The sequence below is a fragment of the Petromyzon marinus genome, chromosome 21 (assembly GCF_048934315.1).
Source record: "Petromyzon marinus isolate PM22_M1 ecotype Great Lakes invasive population chromosome 21, UKy_Petmar_22M1.pri1.0, whole genome shotgun sequence".
Classification (NCBI taxonomy): Eukaryota; Metazoa; Chordata; class Hyperoartia; order Petromyzontiformes; family Petromyzontidae; genus Petromyzon; species Petromyzon marinus.
The window spans coordinates 2,592,760-2,615,979 of NC_133687.1; the positions used below are offsets into that span (position 1 = coordinate 2,592,760).

At 49.8% G+C, this 23,220-nt stretch overlaps 2 protein-coding genes across 2 annotated transcripts; both read right to left on the reverse strand.

Annotated features, from left to right (window-relative positions):
• Positions 1-4,174: 4,174 nt before the first annotated feature.
• On the reverse strand, positions 4,175-9,076 carry LOC116944531 (trace amine-associated receptor 365-like). The gene has a single exon (XM_032958186.2). It carries the CDS (start codon positions 8,831-8,833, stop codon positions 7,778-7,780), a length of 1,056 nt encoding a protein of 351 aa, XP_032814077.2. The 5' UTR covers positions 8,834-9,076; the 3' UTR covers positions 4,175-7,777.
• Positions 9,077-18,815: 9,739 nt separating this feature from the next.
• Positions 18,816-22,574, reverse strand: LOC116944530 (trace amine-associated receptor 365-like). Its single transcript, XM_032958185.2, has one exon. The coding sequence runs from the start codon at positions 22,399-22,401 to the stop codon at positions 21,346-21,348; it is 1,056 nt and encodes a 351-aa protein (XP_032814076.1). The 5' UTR covers positions 22,402-22,574; the 3' UTR covers positions 18,816-21,345.
• Between the last annotated feature and the right edge of the window lie 646 nt (positions 22,575-23,220).

The following is a 23,220-nucleotide window of genomic DNA, read 5'->3' on the forward strand; positions in this document are numbered from 1 at the left end:
AATGGACCCAAATCTGGTGGGCACCCCAGTCTGGCCCAAGATCACTGCCTCTGAAACTCATCCAATTTAAATTCATCCATGGTGCCTATTTAACCAATCAGAGGAGAGATTATTTTAAGGACATTTTACTGGACTGCCGTAGACGCCCTTCAGGCGCGATTTAGACATACCTCCACGAATTCTAGTGATGTGTGGGGGCTGACGCCCCCCTCCTCCTCTTTCCCCTCCTCCTCGGCCCCTTCGCGCCGGGCTGCCGCTGATCGTGTGATCGGCCTCCCCACACCAGCGTCCTCTCTGAGGGACATGGCTAGTGGCTGGCTCACCACCGCCTGGAGTTATTCCACACACTCCCTACGTACACCACCACTAATGCGGGGGTGGCTGCGTGAACGCGCGTGCCCGAGGAGGTGCACCTTCGCTCACCACGGCTCGCGGTAAAAATAGCCTAAATAGCCGTATGAATATGCACGCGCCCCCCCCCCCCCTCCCCCGATAATGTACGCTGCTTGGCCTGTCTCAGCTGCTCGTCATCCAGGCCCGGAAATGCACAGCCGACGTCCTCTTGGATCTGACCGGGCGGGGCTGAGTGGCCCGTCGGGCCCCGGGTTGTGGGCTCCGTGCCCGCCGGACGGTCCATTGGTTGCCTGGCTCCTTCTGCAGGGACCTCTGTGACACACACGGCACTTTCTAACAGCGGAGGGGGGTTAGTCTCAGGACGCTCCAGGGGGGCCGTTGCCTGTCGGCAGCGTCCCCCCATGAAGCATGGGCAGGCCTCCTCCGCCCTCGTCTCGGCGCACACTGTGGGTCGCCTTGACAAGGCGTCCGCGTTTGCGTGCATCCGCCCAGCCCTGTACTCGATTTGCAGGTTATACTCCTGTAGCTGCGTCAGCCACCGGGCCATCTGCCCCCGCGGTTCCTTGAATGTGAGGAGGAACTGCAGAGCATAATGGTAAGTGCGCACGCACCATTTCCTGCCATATGAATATGGCCGGAACTGCTTAAACGCGAATATCATGAAATACAGTTCCTGACGGGCCACGCAATAATTCAGTTCGGCTCCACCCAGGGTCCGGCTGGCGTATGCGATGACCCGCTCTGTCCCATCCTGCACCTGTGAAAACACTGTGCCCAGCCCACTGCTGCAGGCGTCGGTGTCCAAAATAAAATCGGTGGAAAACTTAGGGAAAGCCAGGGTGGGGGTATGGTTGAGGTGGTCCTTGAGGGTGGTGAAGGCCGTCTGGCAGGCATCCGTCCGCTGATAGGGATTCTTAGGGGAAGTGAGTTGGGTGAGGGTGCGTGCAATTTCGCTGAATACCTTCACAAATTTACGATAATAAGTGGCTAGCCCCAAAAATGACCTGATCCCCATCAGGTTCCTTGGCCGTGGCCATTCCACTATGGCACGTACCTTTTCTGGGTCAGTGTGCACCCCTGCCTCGCTGACGCTGTGTCCGAGGTACCAAACCTTGCGCTGCGCAATATGACACGCAGCTTGAGCTTGAGATGGGCTGCTCGCAGTCGTTCGAACACCTCCAGTAACCTGGACCAGTGCTCAGACAGGGACCTACTGAACACTATCACGTAATCCAGGTAAATACAGCACTGCTCCCATTGCAAGCCCCGCATCACCAACTCCATCAACCGCTGGAATGTCGCAGGTGCATTATTGAGTCCGAATGGAAGCACTCGGAACTCGAACAATCCTTTCGGAGTGGTAAATGCGGTCTTTGGCCGATCCTTCCTCCGCCATCTCCACCTGCCAGTACCCGGACGCTAGATCGAGGGTGGAAAAATACCGCGCCACTGCGAGGCTGTCTAAGGTGTCATCGATGTGGGGGATGGGGAAGGTGTCGCTGAGGGTAACTGCGTTCACCTCTCGACAATCAATGCAAAACCGGGTCGACCCATCTTTTTTCGTCACCAGTACAACCGGGGCAGACCAGGGGCTCGCTGAGGGCTGGATTATGTTATCTCAGAGCATATACACGACTACCTCTTTAATCCGTTCAGGTGCACCCACTCGGTATGCGGGGAGTTTAATGGGTCAGGCGGCACCGGTGTCAATTTGGTGCTTGACGAGGTTTGTCCGGCCCACATCCGAATCGTGCTCACTGAACACATCGGCGTACTTCCGAAATAACCCGCGCAGCTGATCAGCCTCCCCCTTGGGTAAATCTGCCCAGGTTACGTGTAGCGCATCAAGCAGGGGGACGACCTCTGCCCTGGGAGTCGGACCAACTCGCCAGGCCATGTCCTGGTTGTCCTTGGAGAGGCAGGGATGGTGCGCCATCACAGCATTGCCGGGGTACTGTGGGGGATAAATACTCGCATAAACATTCGGCCCCCGTCCGTGTTTACTAGCGTGGCTGACCCCATAACTCCATGCCGTGCCGCAAACTCCGGGTGAGGAGTCAGCATTACCTCACCCAATGGTTGGTGTGCGGGGTCGGTGGAGGGTGTTGCCACCGGCACCAGTATCTCCGCGAGTGGCCCGATGGTAACGGCCGACACCAGGGTAGCGGCCAAGGGTGTGAAGCGGGAGCGATCTGGCTCTTGTCTCAGGAACGGAATCTGCTCCCCGCTGACTTCCACGGTTGCGCATCGCTGGCGGGGCTGTACATTGAGCCCCAACTTTTCCAGGAGGTCGGTACCTGCAATAGACTCATGGCACAACACGCTCGACACGTGGAATTCTTAGTCACACACCTGGCGTCCGAGACGGACCTCCACGGTGACCCTCCCCAGCAGTCCCATCCCGGCTCCACTCACCGTGTGCAACGCGCGGTCCGGGGCCTGTAGGCGGCCGACGTCAACGCTGACCACGTTGCAGTGTGCCGCACTCATGAGCGAGGCTACCGCCCCCGTGTCCAACAGAATCCGGGTACGCTGCCCGTTTACCTGTCCTTCCACCAGCGATATGGCCTCCGTGATTCCCGCCACCAGCTCCCGCAGCCAGTCGCCCACAGTCGCCACGTCCTTTGGGTGTTGTTGTCGGCATCTGCGTGGAAGTCACTCGCTCACCATTATTATTATCGTCTATTTGTGTCGGGACCGTGCTGATTGCACCCCTAGTTGGTCCACTCTCTAGGAGGCGTTGTCATTGAACCCTGGCACGTGTCTAGCGCGGGCGATCTCACGAGATGCCCCCGACAGTCGAGTTTCATCAGGCTATATATCCTATGCCAGTCTATAGCCCCGCCACCCATCCTGGGACTGTCTCGCAGGGTGCCGGAGGCTCCCTCGCTTCCCCCTTTACCATCCTGATGAGCTGCTCCTGCGCGTGCTCACTGGCGAGTCTCTCGCATGCACGTGCGTGCTCAACAAGGGTGTTAAATGGGAGATGCGCGCAGCTTACATCAGGCTGCTACCACGAGGTGCCAGCCAGATATCGCTGGACCTTCTCGGCGGTGAGGTCCTCAATTATTTCCACAGCATACCCCGGGCGTGCGCTCCGCGTTAGCGAGCGCGTCAGCGTGCATCTAATTCCGCCTTCGCCTCCTCCTCATTGTGCGCTGAAGCGTTGGTCGAGTCGGCGTATTCATTCCCCCCACTGCGCTGGCGTGCTTGTGGGTATTGCTTCTACAAAGTTGGCTGCCCGGCCATCCAAATGCATATTCAGCTGTTGTAACGCTTGCGCGTCCGTCCAGCTGTTAATATATTTCACGTATGTGAGGTTGTGGGCAAACGACTTCCATGACGGAATCCCTTGCTCGGTGAATAACCATCTTACCTTAGCTTGGGGTGGGGTGCCTCTCTCCCTTGGACGTGTGGGGGGTCGTACCACTTCTGACACCATTATGTGGGGGCGAGCGCCCCCCTCCTCCTCTTTCCCCTCTTCCTTGGCCCCTTCGCGCCGGGCTGCCGCCGATCGAGTGATCGGCCTCCCCGCACCAGCGTCCTCTCTGAGGGACATGGCTAGTGGCTGAGTCACCACTGCCTGGAGTTATCCCACACACTCCCCACGTACACCACCATTAATGCGGAAGTGGCTGCGTGCACGCGCGTGCCCGAGGAGCCGCACCTTCGCTCACCACGGCTCGCGCTAAAAATAGCTGTATAAATATGCACACGCCCCTCCCCCCTCCTGTGGGATCGGCTTCATTCCGCTGTGCAAACACGCACGCAGGCACAGGCACGCGGGCAAAACGACGGCCGTATTGATGATAATATACGCGCGCTTCACATGCCCGCACGTACTCGCACCACACCTATGCTCTCCCCACACACAAAGAAATCACACAACATGGATCCTCTGTGCTAAAGTTTATTAATGGCGCATCAATAGCAAGCCCTGGGCAGCTCGGAGTAAAGACCCAACGAGAGTGCCTATCCTATCCCTATTCAATCCCTAAGTGTACTCTCCCCCTACTTCCCACCTCGCAGATGTACTCATGGTGTTGCACGGACGTGGTGGGAGTTGGAGGGACGAGGGTACGAGAGGTCTCTGCCTGGGGTCGAGTCGTAGCTGCACTCGCCAGTGTCCCTCGGACGCTGCGAGCGGCTGGGAGTCTGACCGAGTAACTCGACGGCTGGAGGAGCACTGCCCAAAGGTTTTCCCTTCCCTCCCTTTGTCCCCTCGGAATCCAAAAATTCAGGGTCACGTGGTGTTACCCTGCATGGCCAATTGGGCGCCTACCTTTAAATTTTAAACCGATGCCCCGCCCTTGCCTGGAGCGGTGCCTCCGGAGCGCCTTCACCCATTGTTTACGCACCCATCCTCCCCACCCCGGCCACAACCAGTTGGGTCGGGGTGGCCGTCCCGCGGATGCCCAGCTTCAGTCGCTTCAGGAATTTCCCTCCCACCTCCTCTTATGTGCTGCTCGGTGGGTGTTTGCCCCCGAGACCCTATCTCTCTGTGCTGAGTGTTCTCATTGCGGTCCGCTCGGTGAGCTTCGTCGTGCCCATACAATTTTAACCTAATTCATGGGGGCCGCAATGCAATTCGGCCTGGGGGAGTCGGCCAATCTCCTGGCACTGGCAAAAACCGTGGGACATCCCCGCTAGGGGCCCCTCGGGTAAAACCCCATGGTACCAGGTGACCCCCCACGAGACCCTACGTGGGTGTGTGTGTTCATTGGGGGTGTGCGTGCGTTCGTGTGGAGGGGTTCGAGGAGGTAGCAGCGCCGGCGGAGTTGCTCCATTGCTGTGGCACCAACACATGCCTAGATATTGTGAAATTTTACGCGACTATCACCATTTTTTTCAATTCAATAATGCACGATCCCGTTACGGTGCACCACGAGACTCGTTCGGTCCGACTACATAATTCAAATGGTACATTCAGGACGCAATTGGGCCATTTGTTAGGAGGGAGGGAACACGACGGTGGAGTGGGCCCACTGCCCCCATAAACTAGGGGCCTAATGACAGGGGTAAAGTGTGTCACTTAAATGGAGGGAGGGGGGAGGGGGCCGGTGTGTATTAATATTTACCATGCACACCTCCGGAACTCGTCACCGATCTCTGAGGGGTTTGATCCCTCTCTATCGATCCCTATCTCCCAACCTGTCCATGTGGCCAGAAGGCATTGGAATATAACTGCACTATACCCGGGGGACGTCTGTGGGCAATTAGGTGGAATCTCCATCTATTTCGCTCTTTTTTCTTTGGTCAGGTGTGCTCCATGCGTACATTTTATACTGGATAAGCTTAAGTGGGTTGGGGGGGACGGGGGGAGGGGGGTTCGTAGGCCCACTGTCGGAGAACGTCATGTCCACCTTCAGGTCTGTGGTGAAATCTCACGGTACTCAAACCTCTGCCACAATTTGTTAGTTGCCTGTCTAATGACAGAATCCTATTTAAGAAACGAAACAGGATGTCTCTACTGTCGCCTGATGAAACTCGTTGTAATTACTGGCAAAAACATCGTACTCAGATTGTGAATGTTGTGGATTTGCTCTCCAACACACCGGTGTGCTGTACTAGGAACGAATTGGCCACGTTCTGTTTCCGTAACAAATCTTACTAATAGGTTGTCGGGTGGTTGCGGGTTTAACGACACATTTATATTTATGCGATTTAACCCAAAAACCTATATTACGTATGATGTTGGTGGCGAAAGCCTACGTGTTCAACTGACAGAATCCTCTTCCCTGAGCCGGTATGCCTCGGATGATCTATGGCTGACTATGGGCGTCTTCAGCCAGCTTATGATTGGGCGAATTGGTGTGTCTAGGTTTTTATCATGTAATGGCATCCCCTAATCTGTAATTATCTAAAACAAATAAGAGTGAAGGGATATTACAATTGTTCAGTACTTTTTCAAAAGGCAGGCGCCTCCCATCCACATTCAGGAGGTATTTGACTATCCAGGCTAGAGTCCCTCCAGCTATTCCAACCTATGATATTTCCCTCCACCTTTAATGTATGGTATCGTGAAATGTGATATCGCAGCAAAGCAGCATAATTACAGTGAGCGCCACTGTTGTGATCAACATCGCCATGTCAAAAATCATCATTCTAATTCATTGCTTGCTCGGTGCCCTGGTCTCTTAGCAACCTGGTGAACTTAAAAACTTTTATCTTTTGTCAAATAAATTAAAGGAAGTACTGTATATGTATTTATATAAGCTGAATGTATAACCCTGCAATTCCTTGCCTACACCACTACTGGCTGAAGGGCTTCCACTAGAGGTAGCTCTCGAGAGCCCCTCTGGAGATTATTTTGCAGGAATGTCATCTTACACGCTTGGAAAAGATGAGAGCTAACCAAAATTTAACCCACCATACACGACCTGCATGGTGCACCGGTCGACCGCCCGGGGTGGGTGGGTTGAAGAAATGTGTCCGTAGTGTCAGCTGCCTTGCCGGGAGATTGAACATCATGGTGGAATAATCATACGTATTCATTTATATGAAGCGGTTCTAAAATTATGGGAAATGACCTACTGGTGGTGTCACGACCCACTGGTGGAGTGGGGTCACGGTGGGGTCCCAAGAGATATCGCGGTGGGTCGCACTGTAAAGCACATTGGAATGTAAATATTGTTTCTTTCATAAACTAATAGAATAATGGCCCTACATATATTTGACAATAAAACGCACGATAGATACAATCACCACTATATTAATTCGAAATAAATTCGAACATTTCACTCCCCTAACTGTGTGTGGAAAGGTCTGGACCAGAGAGCACCCACGTGCTCCTCCTGAGCATCACCTCGCCCTTGCATTGTGGTAGTTCTGGTGGTGGTGATGGTTCCTGCATTGTTTCTCAACCTGTTTCACTCCACGGTGCCGCACTCACTTCGAAGTTCGGTTGGGAGTAACGGAATGCGTTGTACCTGAGAGAATTCACGATCCGTGGTTCATACTCGTCTCTTTTTGAGAGCAGGGAAATCAAGTGGTACTGTAAAAATCCGTGACGACAATTTTCCGAACTGTGTGAGTGTGCATGTCTTCGTCTGTGTCTAGATGTCTGTCTGTGAGTGCATGTGTCCACGAATGTATTTATTTCTCTGAGTGTCTGCGAGTGTATTCCTGTTGTTTTGTTTGTGTCTATGTGTGTCTCCGTGTCTCTGTGTCTGTTTGCCCAACTGCATCTTCGCACTGCGTACTGCACTCATTCATCCAAAGGTATGCTCCTCTGATAACATGACTTCCACAATGTGTAATGTTACCCTGTTTCTTGGTAAGCATTTTTACTTGTGCATCCTCTGACTTCGAGGTCACAAGCGAGCACGGTTTTTCACTGTCTCACTGGGCATGGATCCCTGAAAAATATCTGGCTCCTTAGCCGGTTCGCGCCTTGGGAAAGTTTGGGCACCCCTGATATGTGCTACGATCCAAATAGGTCCTTATTCCGTGCCCCCACTGCGAAGGCCCTGCAACTGACAATGTCACGAAATGCGTTGCGGAATGGGCGGTTGAACGAAGCATACAGAACGGGGTTGACCGCCGAGCTGAAGTAGCCAACCCACGTGACCGTCCGCCGGAGCACAGCGTTCGTCTGGTAGTCTATGATGACGTCCACCACGCTGATGACGTAGAAGGGCAGCCAGGACAGCAGGAAGAAGCCGATGATCATGCCCAGGGTCTTGGCCGCGTTGTGCTCGCGCTTCATGGCCAGCCACGTGCGTTTACTGTTGGCGTCCCCCACAATGGAGGCGGAGGAAGAGGAGTCAGCGCCGTGCTTACCGGCAGCGTGAATCTGACTGGCCTGCACGCGAGCCACCCTGAAGATCTTGGCGTACGCCAGGGACAGGATGAAGAGGGACAAGAAATAGGGGCAAATGCCGATGAGAAATGTGAGGCCCAAGTTGACGATGAACACGCACTCGTCAGGGCAAGACGTCCGATCCATGACCCCGTTTGACAAAACGTCACTCAAGCTGATGAGGATGGGCGCCGAGAAGAGCGCCGAGCACAGCCAGCACATCAGGAGCATGAACACCACCGTGTGGTTGGTCACCCGCTGTTGGTAGCGCAGAGGGTCGCAGATGGCCACGTAGCGGTCGAAGGCGATGCAGCCCAGGTGGAGGATGGAGGCATTGGTGAACCAATAGTCCATGAAGTAGTGGATCCTGCAGAAGGTCTGTCCGAAAAACCAGCACCTGTAGACCTCGTGCGTCATGCTGCAGGGAATGATCACGGCGCCCACCATCAGGTCGGCCACTGCCAGCGATGTCGTTACTGCGTTGGTGCGCGTCTGCAGCTGCCTGAAGCGGAGCACGGCGCAAACGATGAGGAGGTTACCAATGATGGTGGCCGCGATGAAGAGGATCAAAATGGACAGCACCAAGGCCTGGTCCGTCGGCTCGAGACCTGGGCCTGTACAGTTCAACTCGAGGAAGGGCACGTGACATTCGCCCAGAGTAGAGTTTGCTTCCATCATATTTTCGTAATCTTCTTTAGAGGAGGTCCTCTTAATTAAGGGCCACGGAATGATTCAGTTCAGAAGACTGGATGCGGTGAATATAAAGAAAAATGTTCCAAAATGCTTCTATATCAAACGAGCAGTTCACGTTTAACAGTCTTGAGATATTCGTGGAATCTCCACATTCCTGTGGCAGGGGCTGGGGGGGGGACATATAGAAACGTGACGGGCAGATTGATGTATCTGTGATATAACATTGATTCTTAGGCTTACGATGTACTCGTGCATACAGGAAAAACCTGCCCAACACATCTTTGTTGAAAGCACGTTTCGGCTATACACTGTTCACCTAATGAGGTCCTTTTTCCGAAACATGGTTGTGATGTTTCAGCCATACACGGTTTTACGCTGCTAAGAATCTCATCTCCACGTCGAAAAGTAGTGCCGTGAGATCCCTACATCTGTTGGAAGTTGTGAATGAATCGACTGTGAGAACGATGAATTTACCATGTATGTAATTACCTGCATTTATGTTTTTTGGGTTACAATGGAACACGCGCTGCATGACAGCGCAATGCAAATGTTCAAACGTTGCCGCATACATCTAGCTGTCCACTCGTTGAAGACGTCAATCATACGAACGCCTAGATGACGAATCATCGACATTCTCACGGCCAACTGCACAATGGCATAACACAAGTGTTCACGCATTAGAGCTTGCGTCTCGCCGTCCAGTCATTGAGGATGCTCGTCAGACTGACGCCTCGATGGTGAATCATTCACGTCCAGGTGACAGTGTTAGGGGCGAGTGTCGGGCGTGAGCGCTGCAGTGCGGGAAGAGTAAGTGAGAGGGGGTGGGGGAGTGATGTAAAATTGACAAATAAAGAGTGTACACACACACAATACATTGAGAGCGACTCAGCATCACAAGGGCAGAGATCATGTAGAATTAGTTCATTGAAGAGAGAGGCAGTGATGCTTTCGGACCCAGGAACGCAACCCTATGTATCCCAATCCCACAAGGTCAATTAATTATTTGTCAAATGCCGTTTTGCCCAACACGGCATATTCTAGGAATGTAACACCCGCGTGTACCTGCCATGTGTAATGGGTTCATGTCACCTTTGCAGCCACTAGAAGCGCTACTATTAACTATAGATGAATCGTGACAATGTATTGACTAGCCGTTGGTTGATGCGGGATGGAGCGGGGTGGGGTCATTGGGGGAAATGGGGCAGGGGGGTGAATCGCTTCGGCTAAGAAGTTGCGCGATTAATTCAGCAGCAACAGTGGCACATTTTCATCCACTCGTCTCAAGCACATTTTCATTTGAAACTAAACTATTTTATTTTAGCAGGTAAGGCCCACTGAGCCTTACAGTGAGGGAAAAAGTATTTGATCCCCTGCTGATTTCGTACGTTTGCGTACTGACAAAGAAATTATTAGTCTATAATTTTAATGGTAGGTTTATTTGATCAGTGAGATACAGAATAACAACAACAAAATCCAAAAGAACGCATGTCAAAAATGTTATAAATTGATTTGCATTTTAATGAGGGAAATGAGTATTTGACCTCTCAATCAGAAATATTTCTGACTCCCAGGTGTCTTTTATACAGGTAACGAGCTGAGATTAGCAGCACACTCTTAAAGGGAGTGCTCCTAATCTCAGTTTCTTACCTGTATAAAAGACACCTGTCCACAGAAGCAATCAATCAATCAGATTCCAAACTCTCCACCATGGCCAAGACCAAAGAGCTCTCCAAGGATGTCAGGGACAAGATTGTAGACTTACACAAGGCTGAAATGGGCTACAAGACCATTGCCAAGCAGCTTGGTGAGAAGGTGACAACAGTTGGTGCGATTTTTCGCAAATGGAAGAAACACAAAAGAACTGTCAATCTCCCTCGGCCTGGGCCTCCATGAAGATCTCACCTCGTGGAGTTGCAATGATCATGAGAACGGTGAGTAATCAGCCCAGAAATACACGGGAGGATCTTGTCAATTATCTCAAGGCAGCTGGGACCATAGTCACAAAGAAAACAATTGGTAACACACTACGCCGTGAAGGACTGAAATCCTGCAGCGCCCGCAAGGTCCCCCTGCGCAAGGAAGTACATATACATGTCCGTCTGAAGTTTGCCAATAAACATCTGAATGATTCAGAGGACAACTGGGTGAAAGTGTTGTGGTCAGATGAGACCAAAATGGAGCTTTTTGGCATCAACTCAACTCGCCGTGTTTGGAGGAGGAATGCTGCCTATGACCCCAAGAACACCATCCCCACCATCAAACATGGAGGTGGAAACATTATGCTTTGGGGTGTTCTTCTGCTAAGGGGACAAGACAACTTCACCGCATCAAAGCGACGATGGACGGGGCCATGTACCGTCAAATCTTAGGTGAGAACCTCCTTCCCTCAGCCAGGGCATTGAAAATGGGTCGTGGATGGGTATTCCAGCATGACAATGGCCCAAAACACACGACCAATGCAACAAAGGGGTGGCTCAAGAAGAAGCACATTAAGGTCCTGGAGTGGCCTAGCCAGTCTCCAGACCTTAATCCCATAGAAAATCTGTGGACGGAGCTGAACGTTCGAGTTGCCAAACGTCAGCCTCGAAACCTTAATGACTTGGAGAAGATCTGCAAAGAGGAGTGGGCCAAAATCCCTTCTGAGATGTGTGCAAACCTGGTGGCCAACTACAAGAAACGTCTGACCTCTGTGATTGCCAACAAGGGTTTTGCCACCAAGTCCTAAGTCATGTTTTGCAGAGGGGTCAAATACTTATTTCCCTCATGAAAATCAATTTATAACATTTTTGACATGCGTTTTTCTGGATTTTGTTGTTGTTATTCTGTCTCTCACTTTTCAAATAAACCTACCATTAAAATGATAGACTGATCATTTCTTTGTCAGTGGACAAACGTACAAAATCAGCAGGGGATCAAATACTTTTTTCCCTCACTGTACCTGGTAAAATCCGAAGCGACCTGGCAACAAATGATAGTTCTACGGAAGTGGCTTATCATGTCGAAATGTTTATAGCAGCCAAATACTTGAAACGCGTGTTTCTACATGAGGAGGGAAAACGGAAGGACCTGGACAAAAATCAACGAGACCACGGGGAGAACATGCAAACTCCAAATATACAGCCGGAATCAGGGTCGGGATCAAACCCACGACCTCCTGTATACCAGGTGAGGTACTTAACATATCGCCACCGCGGTGCCACATTTCATAGGGCACCACCGGTGGGAGTTGTCCCTGTGCTGCATACGGTGACTCGGCGCCACTTGGATGCGATAATTTATTTAATGTAAAAACCCAACTGAGCAATCAGCATAATTTAACTTTTAAAGTGGTTCTCTACACTACTTGATCAAGCAGAAGGAGATCTCTCACTCGCCCTACCGCCTGCTCGCTTTCACTCACGGGTAACTGTGTATTGCATGCTGTGTTTTGCATCGTGTGTTATACACTGTGTTATGTATTGTGGTTTCAAGGCCCAGGCAGTCCTGCACAGACGCGATTTTTCTTTCTGTCTGCTACAGCAGAGGTGTAGGGAATTCCAACAGGACCTACATCTCTGCTTTAATGACCTGGTCAAGGCCTATGATACCATCAGTAGGCCTGGGCTCTGGGTTGTTCTACGTGCTTTCGGAGTCCCTGACTCGCAATCATTAAGGACCTTCATGATGGTGGGCAGGCCCGGGTAAATCTGCTTGGCTGGGAGTGGGAACCATTCCCTGTTCACCTTGGGGTGCAACAGGGATGTAATCTGGCTCCCACATTATTTAATATCTACGTCAACCATGTAGTTCGTGAAGCCTTCGATGGCTGTACTGGAGGAATTTCCATCTTGTGCAGATACAATGGGAGGCTGATCGATACCCGGGTACGGTCAAGGCATAGCTCCCAATTGGTCAACCATGTTACATATGCTGATGATCTGGTGAGTGCTACTTACTCACAGGAGGAGTTTAAGGCTCTGCTTTTGAACCTGTGTTGGCAGACTCGGCCAGCATCTAACGTGCAGAAGGGGGTGCTGATCGGCCGAAAACTGGTTTTGAGACTTTTTGAGTCACTTATAGAGTGGCCAGCAGATCTGCCAACTGACATTATTGAGTCTCGCATATCTTTCTATGCTCTCTGTATCAATGAGTAGCCTCGCGACCCCCATGATCTGCGGCGCGTCATGAAGTGTTTGCTGTACTCCAACCACCCATCAACGAGTCATCCCGGTCTGTACAGAGGTCCTGCGATGTTCTTCGCCAATAAAATAGTGACGATCAAGATGGCAGTTTCTAGCTTGAAGGCAATGCATTCTCCCGTTCTGTCATCTGAGCTTTGATCAACCTGGAAGCGATGCAAAATTCGAGACCCTGGCACCAACGTCGGTGGCAGAGGTGTCGATGTTCATCACACTGCTGCCAAATAAAACATCGCCACTCAACTACATCCACACGTTGATTCTTGAATCATGCTCGAACGTTGCTTGCACCACTAATTGTCCATCTGGAAAATCTTTGATTCAGTGAGGACTGTGTTCCAGACCGGTTAAAAATGGCGCAGCAAACACGGCTACTGAGAGTTGGCTTGAGCCAAAGTGACCCCGCAAACTATCGCCGGATCTCAAGCCCGAGTACGATTTCAAACCCATGTCGCTGCAATGAGCAGATTCAACCCGTTGCAGTCGGATTACCAGAAGTTCCACGGTACTTATAAGGCTCTACTAAAGATCTCTGATGACCTCTACAAGATCATGGATGATTGGTGCGCCGCAGCATCGGTTGGCCTCGATCTCTCAGGCGCCTTGACACCATCGACCATGAGATACTCATTGGGTGGCTAAGATCAAGGTTCGGTGTATCGGGTACAGCACTGGGGTTGATTGAGTCATACCTACATGGTCGATCACAGTATATCAAGCTGGGTGACGAACAGTCATCGCCTATGCCGTACATATTTTTGCGGACCACAGGGGTCCGTCCTTAGGCCCTTCCAATTTTAAACATATGTCTCTCCGATCGTCGATGCCATCTCATCGCATGATATCAAATGCCATCAATATGCTGATGGTACATAAATGTACACTGCAGTGAAGTCATCGTTAGATATGGACAGTCTCAGTAACCTACCTCGAAGATTGCATGCACGTGTGGATTGCAAGGAACCAAAGTCGGAGGTTCTGCTGGTTGGCAATTAAGCTCAAGGCAAAAACATTGTGGGAGGATCAGGTGTGGCCGTCGCAGACTCCAGGATTCAGTTTTCTAGTCACCTAAAGAGCCTCGGCACTATACTCGACTGGAATATGCTGTTTGATCACCACGTGCAATTTTCAAATCGGTGATCTACGACATATTCGACCACTATTGAATCGTGACATAGCCAACACCGTGGTGCGTAGCATAGTATCGACAAGGATCATTGATTGAAAGCTCACTACTCTACGGGATGTCTGGAAAATATATTATCCAGCTGCAGCATGTACAAAATGAGTTGGCACATGTCGTGACGGGGATTGCAAGATCCGACCGTGTCCGTCCAGTGCTCGCTGAGCTGCATTGGTTTCTGATAGCTAAATGAATACATTATGAGGTCTCATTCATTACACACAAATTGCTTGCCACAAATCAACCACAATACCTTGCTGATCTCGTCAAAGAGTATAAACGATCACACGAACTCCAGCCATGCTCGCAGTGGCTTTAGGCTGGCCATCGAACAAAGACAGTCACTTTCAGATGCACTTCTGCGGCCGTCTGGAACGCTCTTGCTTTCAATGTTAGGAATCCAATAGTGGTGTGCACTTATAAATCTCGATTGAAAACTAATTTCTTGAGGACTGCTTTCTGTATTTTGTTTATTGTCCTTCCTCCACACCTCTGATTAGCACAGTTGGCTAAGCATGGCGAAACATAAGTTCAACATAAATACTATTTAAATATTATTTCTGGCCATAGTTGAGAGCTGATTTATTACAAAAGGCGCAATTTGAGAAAATCATATTTTCATTATCTTTTTCATGTGCTGTGACAAACGGCCATTGCCCAAAACGTTGTCTAGCATATTTTTTCATTTTAAGGCCACACACCGATGCGTTGAGTGTCCATATTTATCAACGCAGCAGCAGCAGTAACATCAGCAAATAATTTGCATTAATAAACATATATAAAGTATTGATTGATCCACTTCATTTTTATTAATTCCTGCTCCGATAATTACTTAGCTTTGATTGGAGTGCACGGAACACGCTATTCCTTAAGCCTACACAATAGGTGACCCGAGTTGGATAGAGTGAGATATTGCAGTGTCTTCAGAACTAGTTCTGTAATGCTATCTTCCGAGGGCTTTCGCAAGCACAGGGTGGTGCTCTGCTAGCTGAGAACGTTTATTGATGGAAATGTACTTGTCCGATAGCAGCTCAGTTCCAATACGATTTAGGCTGAAAATGTCAGAAGAAAAGCTACTGTCAAGTACATTTGCAGGACGATTCCGAGCATATATTGACAGTTTAAAAAATGTATATATTCATGTAGACTTTGGCAGGACATTTTGCAATTGCAGGGGTAATCGCCGGTAATCAAGACAAAGGTCGAAGTGGCAGCCAAAGAAAGTAATTCGCTGGAGAAATGGAGCAATAAACTCAGCTCGTGGTGGATCTCTGCATCGCAGGATTGTGAAGCGCGGTGACGACTTGCGGAGGCCTTCATACAGCAGCAGATTGAGCATTATTGATGATATAAAAATAATGATGACGATGATGATTGAAAATGTGTTCCGTTAATGATTGACCTTTGCAAGAAGGCATCAGGATTTACGGCCACGAGCAAACATATGGACGTGGTAGTCAGGATACAACCATGCTATAGAATTGGACGGAAATCCCCGATGAGGTATATACACCCCAGGATCGTTTTCACACGGTGAGGCTTTACTCGAACAATAACCAAATCGGCATTATTGTATGTTAATTCGTAAGACATAGATATATATATCCCTCGCATAGACACTGTTGTGGCAAGCGCTGTCCACCATCACCTATGGAGGCCGGCATGGCACGCGAAGGGGGTGGATGGCCAGCACCATGCCCGACCGCCTTTGTCTCTCAAATGGTGATGTTCACACATCGCACCAGGTACTCATTTAAGACCGAATTGACCTAGGGCAGGCCCAGGATCGATTCAGATAATACTCACTTGTGTTTAGGCGTGAGCGGAAATCGAATCCGGGGTGCAGGTTTCATAGCACAGCATTATAACCACCACACGACTGTTCCACAAAAATACATACGGAGACACGTACATACCTGTGCAAGTACAGAGGCAAGCAGCGATATACCGTTATGCATAGAGAAGGATCCAGCAATAGGAGCACGCGTCTGTTCCCTGTGTGTGAGTAGGCTTTATAGGTGAGCACAATTTACATTGAAGGCTGCAAGAGACAGGGAAGTCCCTGCGGACACTGCTAATCCATGATCTCTAGGGATATTTGCTATTAATGGGTGTTTATTTTAGAAATGGGTTTGCACAGACGAGGGATTCTGTAGGAAACTTGACAAAGTCTAATTTAGCTCTAATTCTTTTTCCCGAAAGATGTCAAATTGTTAGCTGTTCGTGGCCATGCACGCACGTTTGTGATGTGATATTGACGGTGCGGCTGTTGTTGACAATGGTTATTATGTGACTAATACTCTGCCATCATCATCATCATCATCATCCATCACCACCACTCTCCTCTACCATCATCATTTTCACCATCAAAACACCACCACAATCATCACCACCACTACAACTAGGATCGCCTCGTTGCTCCCTCACACACGTGGGGTTTCTCCACGTGCTCTAGTCTTCTCCCAAATCTATATACTAATGAATTGACCGATAACACCGGTGGCTAGGAGATGTTAACTACCTCGCCTGGTATACAGGAGGTCGTGGGTTCGATCCCGACCCTGACACCTGCTGTATATTTGGAGTTTGGTCGCGTGAATTTTTCTCCGGGTCCTCCGGTTCCTCCTCCCCCCCACATGTAGAAATGTGCGATTAGAGTATTTTGTTGTTATAAATTTGCACATGATGAGTCACTTCGTTCAGCTAACATTTGTGGCCAGGTCGCTTCTGAAAAAGATAAATATATAGCTCAGTGCTCCTTACCTGGTAAAATAAAAAAAATAGTAAAAAAATAGCTTACTCGTGAATCGCAGATGTTGGCGAGGTGGAAATTTGGCACCGGCTTTCACACGTGACTGCTCCCCCCACCTTCCCGGGAGCTCCTCGTCTGTGGTTCCTCCTCCTGGCGCTTCTGAGTTGCCCTCCCTCTCTCGCTCTCTATGAGTGCGAGGAGTGGAAACCGTGCGGTAAGCGGAGGCACAGCGCTACTAGTTGAAATTATGAAAATTTTATTTTGTTTTGTCATTGTGGCGACCCAGGTCACCACCCTTGCAAATAAAACTTCCCTATCCTGGCCTCTTGAGTTCTAATTCCAGTTCGCACAAAATCAACGTGAACCTTCAACTGTGTTTCAAAAACAGAACATCCGTGCACATATTATTAAAATGCTATATTATGATTGAAGGTAAACAACACGCGAACTGAATTTATTTGATCAAACAGCAAACGACTCTGAGCGGAGGCCCAGCGGAAGTGCGCGTCCGATCTTATTGCGGTTCCAGTACAGCGGCCCCTCTAATTAACACTGCAGGTGTACCAACCGTAGAATTGTCACTACTGCTCCACTCATAGGGGACGTTAAATATCCCGCCGACATAATTTGCAAAAGTCGGCCGTTGTGTGCCGGCGGCATGATCCAAATGTGCCACAGTTGAAAAGCAACACCGTGAATGTACTCAGATTAGTGGCACGGGTGTCCATCTCCCTCCTCGGACGTTTATCCCAAAAACCCACGACTAAGACAAAGACCACCCGTATAGCCTGAACAGACTGTTGGGGCAAGTTCTGTTTGCGAACACCTATGAAGACGGGCACGGCACCACCCCTTGCCACCTTTGCTGAGTGGTGATGTTTACACAACGCACCAGGAACTATTCTTGAGGCTGAGTCGATCTAGAGGAGGCTCATGATCGGTTCAGATGATCGTCACTGGTGTTGGTCGTGAGCGGCAATCGAACTCGGGTCACCGGGGCTTGTAGCGCAGCGCGTTAACCGCTACACTACCGCTCCCCATACACACACAGCGCGAGCAACAGCTGCCTTCTGCCAGGATAGGTACACTATGAGGCCACGTAAATTGGGGAAGGCGCGCTGGCAGAAGGTCACAGACGGAACAGGCCGTAATACACATGGGGTAATAGCCATAATACAACTAAAAAGACACACAGTCGTGTGAAAAAATACTGACACAAATACACACAACCACACACGACACCGCACAAATACAGCCACGCAAATACACACAATGACGATGTTTGGCACCCCACACCAGGTACTAAAATGAGGCTGAGTCGACTTAGGGGAGGTCCAGGACCGGTTCAGATAATCGTGACTGGTGTTGATTGTGTGCGCGAATCGAACTCGGGTAGCCTAGTTTGTAGAGCAGCGTGCGAACTGCTACACGACCGCTCCCAACAACACACACAACAAAATATGCACAACAATGCAAACACACACGCGCTAACATATAATATAACCACACACTACACCGCACAAACAGAACCACGCAAACACCCACAATCGTATTCACAAATACACAACAACAACCGCCGTTCGTCACTTAAGTGACGATGTTGATTGAGAATGTGCTCCGTTCATGATTGAGTTTTGCAAGAAGGCATGAGGATTTTCGACCTCGTCCAAACATACGGACGTGGTAGTCAGGGTACAACCATGATAGATAAGTGGAGGAACATCCCCGATGAGGGATATACACCCCAGGAACGTTTTGACACCTAGCCTGGCACTTGTAGCACTTTTGCCAGGCTAGGTGCACAAATACACGCAACCACACATACAACCACACAAATACACAACCACACAACCACAAAAATACACACAACCATACACACACACAACCACACAAATACACGCAACCACACAAATACACACAACCACACAATTACACACAACCACACAAATACACACAAATACACAGATACACACAACCACACAAATACACACAACCACACAAATACACACAAATACACAAAATACACACAACCACACAAATACAAACAACCACAAAAATACACGCAACCATACACACACACACAACCACACAAATACACACAACCACACAATTACACACAAATACACGCAGCCACACAAATGCACACAAATACACGCAACCACATATATACACACAACCACACAAATACACACAACCACACACATACACGCAACCACACAAATACACACAACCACGCAAATATCCACGCGCACGAATACACACAACCACACCAATACACACAACCACACAAATACACAACACGACACAAATACACACAACCACACAGAAACACACAACCACACAAATATCCACGTGCACGAATACACACAACCTCACAAATACACACAACCACACAAATACACACAACAACACAAATATCCACGCGCACGAATACACACAACCACAACAATACACACAACCACACAAATATCCACTCGCACGAATACACACAACCTCACCAATACACATAACCACACACATATCCACGCGCACAAATGCACACAACCACACAAATATCCAAGCGCACAAATACACACAACCACACAAACGCATTTAGACAAAACGTGTAGGGCTCATGATGTCAGTTTTTAATTTATTGTACAAAACTATGACCAACTCCCAAATCAATCACATCACCAACGTTGTGTCTATCTGGGCCCATTTGTGTGTCCCTGTGAGTGGATAGTGTAGCGGTTAGCACGCAGTGCTACGAACCTGGCGACCCGAGTTCGCTCGCGGCCAGCATCAGTGGCGAACATCTTAACCGGTCCTGGGCCTCCCCTAGGTCGACTCAGCCTGAAAGGAGTACCTGGTGCAGTGTGTAAACATCGCTAATGGGGAGACACAGGCGGCCGTGTGTGGTGCCGGCCACCCACCCCCTTTCATGCCTTATCGGCCTTCATAGGTGCTCGTTAACAGCACTTGCCCCAACAGTCTGTTCAGGCTATACGGGGATATGTATGTTTGTATAAGTGGAGAACCTATCATAGATCATTTATGGCAATAAAACAGGTGTTTAGATGTTAAAACACCGAACATAATCCTTTTGTAAGGAATTATGTCTGCATTAACCACACATGCTTGTGGTGAACATGCAAACAACAAACATGCTCTGGTAGTATATGCATTGTCCGTGAAACTGACTGTACATGTTATGTATATCGTTTATTGTTAAATTTGAATCTCGGTTCCTATGATTACTGTTGTTACATTGTTTTTATAGCTTTATTTTGGTGAGACAAAGGCGGCCGGGTGTGGTGAATTCAAGTCCCGGGCGAAGCCGGATAGTACACCTAGTACCTAATAAATGAAACTTGAAAACTTGAAACTTGTTTGAGACTCTAGTCTAAAACGGTTTGAGACTAGGCTCAAAAGAAAGCCGCTCTGGTGTGGACCAATCAGTTTCAAACACAATTAATCTATTAACAGAGCATGTTTTTGTTTGTATGTTCACCACAATTGTTTGTTATTGCATACATGATTCCTTGCAAAAGTTTCTGTTTGGCGTCTTAACATCTTAGCACGGCTGTTTTTATTGCCAAAAAAGGTCAAACCAATTCTCATATTTTGATACTGGCAAGACAGGTCCCATGATATACATCACTTAATTTATTTCCCCCCCCCCCGGAAACCCCTCGTTGATGCTCAAGGCTTCATTTCAAAGAGGGTCCTCGCGACAAAGGGGAACGTTTCACCGAGCCGCTAGCACGTTGTTGCTTTCCCGTTGCAGTGGCTCACGGCACCGAGTCCGGCGGCCGCCCTAGTTAATGATGCGGGTGCATTAACCGTCGACGAGCGCCGTCTGCTTCACGGTGGACGCTCGAGATCGCGTGACGTCATTCTAAAGCGAGTAAGAAACTCCCTTGCCGGCGTCACTGTCCGCATAGTCCAATGTTTGAAAATGCACCCCGCAAGTTTACTTAATTCGGTAAAATCCACATCGCAGCATCGCCCCTCCCTCCTGGCAGACCATGTGAAACTTAGACCCATTGTGATCGAGCCTTATGCCCGTAAACACCAACTGCCCACACAGTCTATCATAAGTCTCATCCCGAGCTTATATATATATGTTTTATAAAGAAGAGCTATTGCCCGGAACGTCACATATCATACATTTTAACAGCAATATAATGCCACAGTGTTATTATTTACGAATACATTGAGTTATTTTTGTACAGACATACGCGAGCAGCTCGCACGTCCTCTGGGTGGAGATGATCGTCCGTCGTTGCCTCCAGCAAGCCAGCCAGCAAAACTTATTTTTCTTCCACTAATATCGTATCATAAATACGTGTGTGAGTATGGGTGGGCTGGTGGGTAGGTGTGGGTAGTGGTGGGGGTGGACCTAATTCTTCGTCGAACTCATCTCGTCATCTGCGGCTCTTGACGGGAACGTGTTGAAGGTCAAAATGGCCTTGAACGCGCGCCGGAACTGCTTGTTGAAGGTGGCATACAGGATGGGGTTGATTGCCGAGTTCATGTAGCCGAACCACACCGATACTTTGTAGGGCAGAATGACGCTCTCGTCCACCGTGAGCACGATGGCGATGATGTAGTAGGGCAGCCAGGAGATAATGAAGGCAGCGATGATAGCGCCCAGCGTCTTGGCCGCGCTGTGCTCCCGTCTCATGCTGGCCCAGCGACTCGCCGCGGCTCTGCCGGCCTCCTCCCCGCCGCCGAGGCCCGACGAGGCGCGGCTCAGCGCGGCGATCTTGCGCGCCTGGCCGCGCGCCACTCGGTAAATGCGGCCGTACATGAGCACGACGAGGAGCACGGACGTGAAGTAGGGCCACATGCCGATGGCGAAGAGGATGCCCACGCTGATGAAGAAGCGGCAGTCGTCGGGGCAGCCGTTCTTCGCGATGGTTCCCTGCGACAGCGTGGGGCTCAGGCTGAGGAGGATCGGCGTGGACAGCAGGGCCGAGCAGAGCCAGCAGAAGAGCAGCATGAACACCAGGGTCCTCCTGTTTATCCGCTGCTGGTAGCGCAGGGGGTCGCAGATGGCCACGTAGCGGTCGTAGGCGATGCAGCTCAGGTGCAGCACCGACGCGGTCGTGAACCAGTAGTCGCAGAAAAAGTGCACGTGACAGAGTAGGGGCGCGTAGAACCAGCACTTGTAGACCGACTTGGTGAGGGACAGGGGCATGATGACCACCCCGACCAGGAGGTCGGACACGGCCAGCGACAGGGCGAGGGCGTTGGCCCGCGTCTGCAGCTGCCTGAATAGGGCGACGGCGCTGACGATGAGCAGGTTGCTGAGGATGGTGACGGCGATGAATAAGCTAATGGTGAACACCGCGACGGCACGGTCGTGCTTGGAATTCAGCGAGGTCGGCGTGCAGTTGAGGTTGGAGAAGGAGATGACGCAGCTGGGCGACGAGGCGAGCGAGGAGTTATCCATGGTTGACGTCTGCAGTGAGTGGATTGCGCACAGGGATACGAGCGGTCACGGTGGAGATATATGGCACAGTCCGTGCACCGAGATGAGGGAGCATGGCGCGGTGTGCAAACCGCCACGCCATCTCTCGCTCCACGCCTGAATTATTTCTGCAATATGCAACGGGCGCAACTTATCGTCATTTATATAGCGCCTTGACCGAGCAGCTTTGCACATAATTCACAAAGGTGCACGTGTGAATGCAATGGCGGAGATGAAGGTGAATACAAAAAAAACGAGAAGTCATGGGCGAACCTGCGATGCGTGATGTCAATGGGATTGGATGGATGGGGAATGAGTCGTAGCCATGGAGAGAGATTATGAAGAAGGAACAAGAATCATGGTGATTAGAAGGGGGAAACTATGTGGTTGTGCGATGAGCTAGGGAACTTGATTGTAATGATTTCATTTGATATAGCGTCATTCATGCAATTGCATCGAACAACGGTGCACATCAATTAGCGAGTTTCTTCCACAGATAATACAAAAACAAAACCACACTATTTAGCAAATCAAAACATAAAATATGAATAGTTAAATAACGAGAAAATAAGTGAGTTTTGAGGGATGAGCGGAAACTAGTTAGCGAAGATTACACAATCACAATATATATGTATATAAGGAATCCGATGAGCTATGAAGCTTGGCACTGGCTCGCCGGCAGTGTAAGTCACGAATGTGGAAACAATGTTTCTTATTTACACCCTAATCCTAGTTTGGGTTAAAATCGCCTCGTTTTTATTTGCAACCGTGTTGATCACAAAACTAAACCTCACCACATCC

Bases quoted from the DNA above. Each gene is read 5' to 3' on its own strand.
- LOC116944531 (XM_032958186.2), bottom strand. From the start codon at position 8,833: ATGATGGAAGCAAACTCTACTCTGGGCGAATGTCACGTGCCCTTCCTC.
- LOC116944530 (XM_032958185.2), bottom strand. From the start codon at position 22,401: ATGGATAACTCCTCGCTCGCCTCGTCGCCCAGCTGCGTCATCTCCTTC.